We start from the raw sequence: 12,631 nt of genomic DNA, 5'->3' as shown, positions 1-12,631 counted from the left end.
CAGGGGCTGGGCTGAAGCCAAGAGCTTGAACAAAACCAGTCGCATCATCTCACTGCCCAGACTGGGTGCAAAGTGGGCAGGGGAATCTCCCCAGGAACGGAGGCTGGGCAGGCAGCGAACCCTAAACCCTGACCCTGAGCACAGTGTGGCCCCGCTCCAGGGGACACAGCCCCGAGCAGGCTCTGGAGACAGGAGGAAGGTGACAACGTTGGTTGTTTTCCAGAGCCCCTGAGCATCCAGGGTGGCACAGACAAGGAACTCGGCTGGGACTGAAGAAGCACACAACAGGGAAACTTTATTAATGGCCTCATGACAAGGTCTTAGACCACAAAGACATAAAATGCCAACCAAAAATACACTGCTAGGACATGGCTGAGCATGCGGTACAACAGTTCTGTGCAGCTTCTCTGAGTTATTTATCTAACAGTTCTTCCTACTGCAGTAATGACCTAACTATTTTCACTGGCATGTTTAAGTTGAAGACACATTTTGGCAGGAACAAGTAGTTATTGTAATGATGCATCAACCAAACACGCTTTTCCCCCTAGCTGGGGGGGAGTGAAGGCACCAGATATCACTAGTTACGCTTTGAAATGTTGGGGGGTAAACAGAGACACCCAGGGATGGGGAATGTTATCTCCCATTTTAGTGCGCTACTTAGAATTTCAAGCAACTTCATATCCCTTAAGCTTTGGGCTTCTTTCAAGGAGAGGGAATGGGTGGGGGAGCTTGTTTATGAGCTACTTTGCTATAAAAAAGCTGAAAGTAAATCTGTCCGCGTTGCCTTCGGTAAGAAATCAGCTTCATTCAAAGGGGAATTGTTGAATTCCATTTCTGAGCCCATTTCCAAAGAAAATAAAGAGAAACCCAAAACAGTTTCACTGTTTTCTTCTTGGTATACTTTAAGAAAATAAACCCAGGCTGAAATCTTAACAAGGGTTGGCATTTTCTGAGGAGCCTAAGGGAATTAAGTCTTCCAAATCATATTAAGAGGGAGATAATCTTCTGGTCTCTTTTGCAAAACCACAGTAGAAACGTGGAATAGTTTGCCACTCAAATGATTGCTTTGCCCTTCAAAGGGTGAAATCCAGCCCTGAGCAGGGGGTACCAAGCACACAAGTAACAAAAGCATTATCCCGCCTGCTTCACCGGATGAATTTCACCCTACAGGCTTGAACCTGCTCTCAGTGGAATGGTTCCCACTAAGTTCAACAGTGCAGGATCAAGCCTTAGGCGTGATGTGGCGGGGTCAGGTACTCTGGTATGTCTTATTCCAATTCATTCATCACTGCAGAAGTTTTGCAGCCAATTTGTCCTATAAAAGGCAACAAGACTTTTCTTTCTATGGTTTCCCTGCTCCCACGTACTGGGTACCGTTGATCTCCGCTCCTGGAGTTACTTCCTGAAGCTTCTCCTGCTGGACGAGGTTGTGGTGACGGTGTAGGATTTGGAGCTGCCCCCCGAGGAGAAGCCGAGCGCTCCGCTGCCCATGCCCGCTCCCAGGCTGAGGCCTCCACCGATTCCTCCTCCCAGGAACCCACCGGAGCCGCTGGAGCTGACCACGGCTGCAGCACAGAGAGAAGCAAACCCAGCGTAAGCCCCAGCAGACTTCGCCCTCACAAAGGGCGCTTTTACTCTGCAGTAACCAGATGAAAACTCTCTCATCTCCTGCAGAACACAGGGCCTGGGCCACTCTTGTTACATTTTGGCCCAGAGCATTTACTCTCTGTGCTAAGCCAGCTGCATGGGAGGGTTGAGCAGCTCATCTGCTTCTCCATCACTCAGGCTGGCTCAGGACCCCCTGCAGCATGGAGAAGCCTGTATCACAACCACATCCAGCTCATCCCTCGGGGCACCAAAGAGGCTGCGGGCATGGGGGTCATACTGGCAATTAAGTGAAGGAAAAGTAGAGCCACTGGTTTAGAGCTGTAGACACCAGCATCTGCCTGAGATCCAGGCACGGTGAGCACCCAGTGCTTCCCACACTGGAGACACCCTCTAAACATCACCTTTGCACTAACTTCCAACCCAGGCAACGCCTCTTCTCATTAGTACCTTCTTCTCCATACAAAAATGGGAGGAAAGAAAGATCAATATTCCCCCAAGTTAAATTTCATACAGGTGAGTTTGAGCTGAAGGCTGCCATGGAGCCAACAGCGCTCTCAACTTCTGTCTCGGGGGGCTCCCATTTAAGAAGGGCTTAACTGGGTGGCAGAAGCTACAGCAGGGCGCTACGAGGCTCCTGCACGCAGACCCAGCTGGTCCTCACCTCCATTTTCTAGAGGCACATGGCTACGTGTAACTATTATAAATTAGAAAATCGACTCACAGATGTTGACGTTGCCAACCCCATCGCCAGCCAACCTGTTGGAGGAGAAAAACACAAAGGCAAAAAGGAAGAGGACGGGTTAGACTCTGCATTACTCAGTGTTCCCCCAGGGCCTCAGTGCTGAGGATGAAGACAATGGCAGTGAGTTATTACTGCTGTTGTAAATAATTCAGACAAGATAAGTGTGCCATCCAGCGCTTTGTTCTGGCCCTACATTTACAAGGTCTGTTATCACCTGGGGGGGCCTGAAAAAACACAGGCACTCTGCCCTAATTCCACCCAGCTTTGAGCCACTTGGAAATTTTCTGAACATATGACGGAAAACAACTTTTTTCTTCTTTGCATATTTTCACCAGAAGTATCAAATTTTCCCCGGAACCTGCTAGTTTGGCTCTTCAGCCAAAGCATTTTCAGGACCAAAAACCAGTTTAAAATACAAGGTTTCTCTTCTGCATTTCCTTGCAGAAATTGGAACTGGACCCTCACAATGTCCCCAAGCAAAGTGAATGAAGGGCTGGACCCTTCTTCACGTACAACCCACAGGCTGCCCCCACCTGCTCTCCTCGCCCTCCAGCAGCTTCCTGTAGGTCGCGATCTCGATGTCCAGGGCCAGCTTGACGTTCATCAGCTCCTGGTACTCGCGGAGCTGCCGGGCCATGTCCTGCTTCGCCTTCTGCAGAGCGGCCTCCAGCTCCTCCAGCTTTGCCCTGGCATCTTTGACAGCCAACTCGCCACGTTCCTCAGCTTCAGCGATGGCTGCCTCCAGCTTGGCGCGCTGCAGGGAGGAGCGAGGTATGTCAGTGGGCATCTCCCCCCTTGGTGGGGTGACTATGGCCCATGGACCTCTTGGCATCTACTGGCCAGTCCATCTCTGTGCATCTGCATTGTTCTGGAGCCATCTGCTCAAATTAGATCCCCAGAAGTTCATACCTACACATTTTTTTGGGTGCTGGATGGAGATCAGCCTGCGAAGGAAACTCATTTCCATCTCAAGACATGTTCTTCCAAAAGGAAGACCCTATTTCTCTCCACCAGCTAGATTTTTGGAAGACTTTCTTCAGGTGATCCTCAGCTTCTCAGCCCACTCACACCACACACAACAACACAACACTCAGGGTTAATGCAAGCTCAGGTTTTCCCTCCTATTATGCCCCAGAGCTTGTTCAGTGCCAGTTGGGCTCCAACAAGCTTTGATGTGAGGCAAGCGTGGACTCGAGCAGACCTGCATTTAACAAACAATGCAGACCTAACCCAAAAGCATCCCTGTGGGGCCACACCAAGTTGGCAATCTGATGCATCTACAACTGTGCCCCCTGCACCTCCAAAAAAGCCCCACGTTGGGCAGGAAGGGCTCACAGTGAACACATGTCCTTTATACTCTCATTCATTATTCAAGGGAGCTGCACAGGGTCAGCTCTTCGTTTGTAAGTGTGTGTTGAAGCCTCCCTGCCCTGAAACCAAATAAACACAAACGGATGAATCACAATGGCTTATCTCCAGCTTTGTGCACCCTGGTTATTCACAGCCAGTTTCCAGTCCCAAATGAACAAGGTCTGAAGCACTCACTGGTCTGGCTTCCACCAGGCATTTGATAAAGTGATAACGGTCCCTGGAGAAAGCAAACAGAACTCCCCTGTAGCTGAAAAATTCTTTTATGTGTCCCAACATGGTGTGTGTTCCCTTCTGCAAAAAAGGGAGTGGACAAAGAGCCCAGAAGCAAGGGGGCACAAGGAATGTGTGTGGCTGGGAGGGAGGCCACAGGCAGCCTCACCCTTTGGGAAGGGCTCTGCATTGCCTTCCCTCTGAGCTCTGGGGTCGGGCTGTCTCTCACCTAGTTCAGCTGCCTCTCAGCATTATGTTGCTCACAGCAGTTTCTCCCTCCAGTAGAACAGACAGTTTTTTAGGTGAGCACTGCAGCTGCCCCCAGTCTGCTTCTGCAGATGTTGTGTTACACCCAGATCCCTGGCATATGTGCTGCTACTAAATCCACTGCTCTGCAGTGGGAGAACAAGGGCAGCTCCTCACCTGGGCCTTGGCATTTTCGATTTCACCCTGCAGCCTCTGGATCACCCGGTTTATCTCTGAGATCTCATTCTTGGTGTTGCGCAGATCATCTCCGTGCTTCCCAGCAGTGAGCTGCAGCGCCTCGTACTGCGACACCAGACAGTGTAAGAGAAAAGGGTGGAGTCAGGCAGGCAGTCAGTTAGCTGGCTAAAAATCTCTCCCACTCGTGACACACAGTACACCTACTAACAGAAGCTGTAACTGCCTTTATCTCTCCCATAACTCACCTTGGTTTGGTACCAGGACTCGGCCTCTGCCCGGCTCCTGTTGGCGATCTCCTCGTACTGCGCTTTGACCTCTGCGATGATGCTGTCCAGGTCCAGGTTCCGACTGTTATCCATGGACAGCACCACAGAGGTGTCAGAGATCTGGGCCTGCAGCTCACGAAGTTCCTGCCAGTTGAATTAAAAACAATACCATTAATCATTGACTTGTAAGGGCCTTTCTTTCGGAAGCCAATTAAAGAGAGAATCTAAGAAGAAAAGGGAAAGGGAGGCAGATAAGAAGAATTCGATCAAAACACTCATTAACTCGAAGGAAACCAACTGAATCACATCAACCTTGTAAAGCACAAAGTAATGAACAGCAGAAATGGAGCTACTTCTTATCACCCACATTTTGACAGCCAGGTTAATTTATCCTGAGATAAAAACCCTGCATGAAATCCCAGTCCAAGAAACTTGAGTATCAGCTTCACAACAAAGCGAGGGCCAAATTCCACCACCTCACCCAAGAATGCAAGTGTCCAGTTCAATCAAACTCTTCTCTTGTAAATAATGGGTAAGACAAAGGTCTTTGGAACAAGGAGCTTTCCTTCCTTTCTCTCACACAGCACACAAACACACACCAGGACTACAGCACTGGCTACAATACACCAGTTTTCCTTGTTTTCACACTAACAGCATCAAAAAAAAAAAAAGTATGTCCTGGCTACGTTTGCAATAATCCATCTCACATCCCAGACAGGGAGAAATCACTGGTAAAGGACGTGCGCTTTACTTGCAGGCTTATTTCTGCTTCTGCAAGGGAAGACTCCACGTCTCCATCACCTTCCCTGTCTCTGGCACCAGCACATTCATTTTCTCAGTTGCCATTCGCTGCTCTTCACCCACGGGTGGAGCTGCACTGCAGCAGCCACGAGCAGCAGAAAGGACCTTACCGCTTCATAGAGACCCCTCAGGAAGTCAATCTCATCAGTCAGCGCATCCACCTTGGCCTCCAGCTCCACTTTGTTCATGTAGGCAGCATCCACATCCTAAAAAAGAGCGATAATCCACTGAGATTGCCACAGCTTTGATAATTAAGCCCACCCAGCCTTTGATGGCTTCAAAAGCAGGCGTGAGCCCATCACATTCCCCAGGCTGTCTGCTCTCCATGTCCCTCTGCCCAACGACCTGCCACGTCCTAAAAATTATCTACCAGTGTACTAAATATTGGTGTGCAGGATCCCGTATATGTTCTGTAGGGTCCCCTGGACCTGGGTTTGCAAGTCCACTGTCAGTTCGGACCCTCGGGGAAGGTCTTTGGAAATTTCCCAAGGAAAGATCTAGCTGTAATCGATGATACCCATGGGATCTGGATCATATTCCCAGTTTCCTACAGAGGTTTCAGTGGCTACTGAGGCAGCTTTTACCCAGAAATGAGAGCTGTAGTTCTTCACCTGCAGGTCTCTAGGGACAGCCGTGGCAAAGGCAGTGTAGAGGCTAAAGGGGGAGGAGGGCTGCAAACACACAGCTGATACCCACGGCACGCACCTTCTTGAGCACCACAAACTCGTTCTCTGCTGCCGTGCGCTTGTTGATTTCATCTTCATATCTGCCAGAAGAAAAAAGGGATTGGTGTGAAGTTAGAGCCTGGGTAAAAGGAAAAAATGTCCCAGTGAAGAGTTACCCCAAATCCCATATCTTTCCCTCATTTCCCTCTTTGTGAACGACCTCGGCAGAGCCTGTGACCTCCCCAAGCAGAGTTTGCCACGCTGCCGCAGCGTGTGCTGTATTTACACAAGAGGTACCAGGGTACAACTCAGGTACAACCCGGATGAGCTGACACCTAAAAGCCATCCTAGTCTGTGCCACCATGACCACTAACCTGGAAAGCATTTCCCACATTCATCAAAATTCACTGCACTTAAGGTTTCTGCTCCTTATCCCCAGTCACGGACAGCTGCAGGCTGGCAGTGTATGTCCTGCAGCTCTCAGCTTCGTCACCTGCCCCTTGAGAGAGCAAATACACACACGGAGAGGTGCAAGGAGATTCAACAAATTCCCTCTGCTGATCAAAGCACCTGCTGACACTACGTTCACTGTGCACTTCCTTATTAGAGACATTTTTGAACATTTTGCAGGTGTCAATCCCATGCCACTGTCCTGGTAAGAGCGGAGTATAATTATTCTCATTCTGCACCAAGTGGCTACGCTTCAAAGTCAGACAAATTTCTAATATTGGCTACATCCCTTCCTCGGGTGTTCACCTTTAGATGTAATGAGCTGGATCCTCAGCAGACAGAAATCATGTTCTGTTGACTTTAGAGGACTTCACGGATTTGTACCACTTGCAAGCCTGGATCTCAGAGCCTGCCTTACACCATTCTACAGAAGCCAACCTGCTGCAACAAACAGCCAGAATCTGCTACATAAATCCTGAAAGTCATCCAAGGAACAGAGCAGGAACCACTTTCTCTGGCTGTTTCGGAATTGCCGTTGCCAAAGTTAGAGCACTGCTCTGTTTATTTACACAGCTCCTGCATGGCTGGTGCTGTAATTTGCCTTCCAAAGCATGAGCTACTTCACTTTCAATGGCCTTCACGTTCCTCCCCTTCTGCTCTGCACTGGAAGCTTGCCCGCCCACGCTGGCATAAACGGATGTCCTTTTTGAGGCTGATAAACTGATTTTGTTGCTATTGCAGAGTAATATAATATAACCTGGAAATTACATGATCGTGCTGCGTACACACAGCCTGCAGTGCAGAACGGATAATCTGAGGTAGGTGAAAAAAATGAATTATTCAGAGCGGTTTGTCAAACTCCTCATTTCCTGGGGGAAGCTCCACCAAGCTGACAAATCATTGGATGTTCTCCATTGACTCCCGAGCGCCTCGGGAAGGCCAGGGTGCTATCACACCTCAGCACGCCCTGCTCCAAGCCACACGGACAGGAGAACAGGCTGCTCCTACCCCTGCTCGCCCTGAACCGCGCCCTTAGTCAACGCAGTTACTGAGTCAAGGACTGAATCTCATCCCCTGGCGCCTCGTGCAGACACATCTCCCCTACCCCAGAGAGAATTACCGTGTCAATCGGACATACAAAAAAGAGGCAACAGGCACATAAAGAATTGGTCCTCTTTTGGATATTCTACTTAGATATTCTACTTTAGATATATCTACTTAAGATACTCAATTTAGAAGTTGAGATTTTCTTCATATGAATGGGGAAAAGCAGGTTCTGAAATCCAGTTACGACATCCCCACCCCCCTGCTGCACTAGCATCTTAGACTCCTAATTCTTGCTTCCTTCTCTTAGCACATGCAGGCTTTGGTTTTACATGGACCTGTAAGGTGGAAGAATAAATATGCCCCTGTGCACCCCGTATTCACGTGACATGAAGCTAAAATTAGGGCTGTAATTCCTCTGGGGTCAAGCAGCTCCTTGGTGCTGCCTCGCAGAGATGCACAGTACAACTGTGGGTGAGCACAGAGTGGGAAGAACTGAGCAGGGTCGGGGGAAACATCATTCCCATGCACCTCCTTGGGAATCACTGGCTATTGACTTTCCCTAAACAAACCCTGGGGATTATCAGATATATTTGGTTTTAGTTCCTGCTTGATGCAGTTTGCCAGCTCCCTCTTTTCTTTCTTTTCTTTTTTTTTTCTTTTTTTTTTTTTTTTATTAGAGGCATTCCCCTGTAGAGCTGGGTTGGGCAAGGCTGGGACAAAGGCTACTTTCTTCACGGGACTCCTCCCAAGTGACACAATTTGGACTGAAAAGTTGCTTAAAAATCACAGGTCACCTGCTCCATTACCCACCCACAAAACAAGCAGCAGTTCCTCCATCTCCTGCCAACCTGCTGAGCTCCCGTGGGGCTCTTACGGACCCAAACTGGCCCGTCCAACCCCAAGTACAAAGCCAGCCCTGAGGAGGCCCCAGAGCAAAGCCAGGAGGATGGAGCCACTGAAGAGCACACGGGAACAAGGTGCCAGGAACAACGAGCAATCGAGGCACGAAGAATCCAGGCAGCTTCCCTGGACTAGACACCTAACTCATGGCTGGGAAAAAATCACTCTCCCTAGCAGAAAAGCTGGGAAAGTCTCTGCCAAGCTACAGAACAACCTGTCAGCTCAACTACACCGTTAGATGGGAAGATTATACATTACTTGGTCTTGAAATCCTCAACAAGATCCTGCATGTTCTTCAGTTCGCCCTCCAAACGCCCTTTGTCATTCAACAACCCATCCAGCTGACGTCGCAGGTTGCTGATGTAGGTCTCAAACAGGGGAGCAATGTTACTGCGGGCAGTCTTCTGGTCCTGGAGGAGGCTCCATTTGGTCTCCAGCATTTTGTTTTGCTGCTCCAAGAACCGGACCTGGAAAACAACCAAGGGGTCATTTGTGAAAGCGGGAGGAAGGGGGAGCTGACAGGCCAGAGTTTGGATCCTGGGGAAGGACTGCTTCGGAGAGTATCTGAAGAATTCAGATTGCTCATAGGAAGCACCTAAACTCTGGAGGGTGATAAAGATCATGAGGGAGCACTGCTACTCTGGGGCCTGGTTTATGACTTTAAGGCTTTGTATGAATTGAAGATAAGCAAATTCTGCCTGACACTTGACAGAAGCCATCCACAGACCTCAAAGTCAGCCAATTGCTCAAACTCCAGGTCTGGATTCCTTGCATTTTGAGGATGTCAGAGCTGAAGTTTACACAGGACATGGGATCAATTAGTGCAAGACAGTAAAGCCACAGGGGTACAGGGCAGCAAGCAAACACAGCAAACTCTGACTCACATCAAGATCTGTTCTCTTGGAAAGATTCCTCTCCAAGAGGCCCCCTCCTCCCTGGGTTTGGCGGTGGTGTGCTTGGGTGCGGATTTGATCTTTAAAGCCTGCACCCATATTATGGGCAAAACCAGCTAAATAAAGGGGGTGCAAAGCTGACCTAGAGCAGGGCACAACCCTCTACTGACAGAAATGCACGTGGGCTTCAATAAGTTATGGGATTGCAGTAGGCAAATCACACCATGCTCCTGAGCACCTGACCCTGAGCACGTTTGTGAATCCCCCAGTGGGTTAAGCAAGCTTTGGGTCAGATGTACTTTTAAGCAGTGTCCGCAGAGCTATCAGTCTTTCCAACACCTCACCTTGTCAATGAAGGAGGCGAATCTGTTGTTGAGTGTCTTGATTTGCTCCTTCTCCTCCTTGCGCACCCGCTGGATATTGGGGTCAATCTCCAGATTCAGGGGTGTCAGGAGGCTCTGGTTGATGGTGACCTCCTGGATGCCCGCGGGGCCGAGCGTCCCCCCGAACCCCATGCCTCCATAGCCATATCCAGAGCGAACGCTGTAGGAGCTGCCACCTCCAAGGGAGATCCGCTTGTTGGCAGAGCCAAGGTTGTAGAGGCTGGAGCTGCCAAAGCCACCTGCCCTGCCTAAGCCAGCACCCCCTCCTAGTCCACGGGTCGAGGAGACGGTGCTGACCCGCACTTGGCTGATCCCAGGGACGGCTGCAGAGCGAGAGCTGAAACTCACAGAGCGGGACATGGCTGCTCCGAGGGTGTCTGCAGTACCCCCACCCTTCGAAAGCTCAGGGAAGCTGTGCTGGAGACCCGGGAAGTGAGGGAGTTCTCCTGACTGCTTCTCCTTTTATCCGTTAGAAAAGCTGGGCTTGGCCCAAGGGCAAAAGAGGGATCATTTTACTGCCTCGGAGAGCTGGGTGTGCCTGGCTGCTTTCCCACCCTCTGTCAACCTCCTGAATTCGAGCAGGCAAGGGAAGGGCCAGGAAGGGCCAGGACACACCTGGCGCCGTGTCCCCATGCTCAGACCTGGCTTTGTTCCACACCTCCCTTCGCCTCTGCCACATGTGCAGCCAAGGGACATGAAGCACGGGCTCTTCCAGGCTCCCCGGGCAGAGAGTTCTAACAGGACAGGTCCAATCCCTTTTCCTCAAGGCTTCTCCACTCCTCCCCGCTTAGATGCTGAAGTGAAAAGAGGGGGAATACGCACCGATTTTTTTAACTCTATTGCAGAACAGGTATCTCACCTGTGCAACAGCAGGAAGGAGATGAGGGGCCTCAGCTTAATGCCAGGTCCAGCCTAGTTTAATATAAACCAAAGCCAGCTGCAGCCTTGGACACACACACTGTGCTCTGCCAGCACTCTACTCTCCCAGTGAGTCTGTGCCATGCAGGGGAACGAGGGGGGCAGATGAGAGATGCCACAGCTATCCCTGGCCACCATGGGTTTGCCTTCTCTCTCCTGTTAGTGCTAAAATAAAGGTGGATTAGGTGGGTTGCACCCTGCACATGGAAATACCCAGCAGTGCTAGTCCACACTCAAAAGGAGACAGGACAGGTTTCTGATTAAATTTCTAGGTTCCTATGCAGAATAGGCAGAGGCAAAAGTTAGTTTTTATGGGCTTTCTGCGTTTTCAAATATCCTCGAAGGGACAGGTCTCTTTACTATCAGGTCGTAAATCCTCCATGAGATTTCAAAGTCTGGCCTGAATGTGTCACCCTTCAGCTCTTCCCCTCATCGGGTCAGCAAGATAGAACTGGGTACATATTCTGGCCACAGCCTATTCAAAATATGTACTTCCGTCTTTGTGGGGAGAATACAAGTTGGCTGGAGATCCCAGCTACTAAAAGGAAATTCTCTTTTTCAGGGAGAAAAAGGGGGAGATTGAGCCAGACAGAGACATATGAGGCAAGATTCCTTCTTCCCCTTCATGCTGGCTCAGCTTCCACCAGTGAAAAAAAATAATGCGTTGAGTGTAAAGCAAACTGGTGTGTTGTGCACACCCAGCTGTGCTTGACCCGACGGCTGATGCAGGGTTCGTTTCATCTGTACAAAGCCAGCAACAAGGCAGAAGCCTCCAGCTGCTTTGTGTAGCTCCAGGTCCTTCCGAGTTCACAGACAGAGTCAGGCTGCACTCTTTCAACTCCTCTGGCTTGTCTTGAGAAGACAGGGATGGAATCTGAAAGTGTGATTTAGAGTCCTACAGTCAGGCAAGAATAACTCCCACCAAAGAAAGCCCCGGCTGCTGGATTTTATTCGGCTGCACTCCAGCCTCAACTCCTTTGTATCAGCAGACAAGGATTTTTTTGCACCACACAACTCGCAAAGCAGAAAGCGATCCAGCCAGGTAAATAGGAGCCTGCCGACAGATAAACTATCACAAAGGCAAAGCTGTTCTCAGCAGCCTTGGCAGAAACACCGGTTCAGCAGTAAGAGAACTGAACCTCACCCTGGCTTGCACTATCATGGCCCAGATCAATGAAAAGCCGTTCTCTAATCTTAACTACCGCCATGCAGCACCACTGATTTTAGGTAAGGATGAGTCTGTTTTCCATTCAAAGTTCAAATTTTCTTTTCTGTACCATCAGCAACGCAGCCAATGCAGGAGAGGCTCAGGAAGGCCTTGTTTACCTTGCTGCTATATGCTCCCCAGCTCCCAGTGTGGCAGCTGGGCAGTTTAGATCCCTTGCACCCATCCTGCAAACGAACATTCCCCATTTAAATCCGGTTTTAAGCCAGCGCAGGATCCAGTGATCCAGAAACATCTTGAGCAGAGTTTGCTTGTGTTGTTGGGATGCCATGGTAACACTGCATAGTTTCACAACCGCACGGACTGGTAAATACTTCCAAGCCCATGAGAATGACCCCAGGGATTCAGGTTTGGTAACACAGAAGACACTACTGACTGGTTAAAACCCCTCTTGGGGAAGGGAATGCTTTGACATTGCAACTGCTGTTCTTGGTGTCACCACAAGCCAGCCCAGTCCCTGCACACCCAGGAACAGCCCGCTGCTGGGCACTGACGCTCACAAAGCTGATGAAAGAGTCACAAATGATAAATCCCTCCCTAAGCCCTTGGGAAAATGAACCAAGCTCTCCATTCCAGCCCAGAAAGTACCCCCGCAAAAAATAAAAATAATCAAATATGCTGTGACCTAATGGAAAAGGAAGAAATCTTTGCAGGCGAGCAAAATTGTGTGTTAAGAACATGTTATTGTGGCGATTGATGTCGGGCTGT

At 49.7% G+C, this 12,631-nt stretch overlaps 1 protein-coding gene across 1 annotated transcript; it reads right to left on the bottom strand.

Moving 5' to 3' along the window:
- Positions 1–270: 270 nt before the first annotated feature.
- Positions 271–10,361, bottom strand: LOC141971913 (keratin, type II cytoskeletal cochleal). Its single transcript, XM_074929575.1, has 9 exons — positions 9,742–10,361; positions 8,763–8,971; positions 6,148–6,208; positions 5,553–5,648; positions 4,621–4,785; positions 4,355–4,480; positions 2,884–3,104; positions 2,330–2,364; positions 271–1,565 (listed from the first exon to the last, which is right to left on the bottom strand). Exons 1-9 carry the CDS (start codon positions 10,138–10,140, stop codon positions 1,396–1,398), a joined length of 1,482 nt encoding a protein of 493 aa, XP_074785676.1. The 5' UTR covers positions 10,141–10,361; the 3' UTR covers positions 271–1,395.
- Positions 10,362–12,631: the final 2,270 nt, after the last annotated feature.

The sequence above is a fragment of the Athene noctua genome, chromosome 30 (assembly GCF_965140245.1).
Source record: "Athene noctua chromosome 30, bAthNoc1.hap1.1, whole genome shotgun sequence".
In the NCBI taxonomy this organism is placed as follows: domain Eukaryota; kingdom Metazoa; phylum Chordata; class Aves; order Strigiformes; family Strigidae; genus Athene; species Athene noctua.
This window is presented reverse-complemented; position numbering and strand designations above follow the sequence as displayed.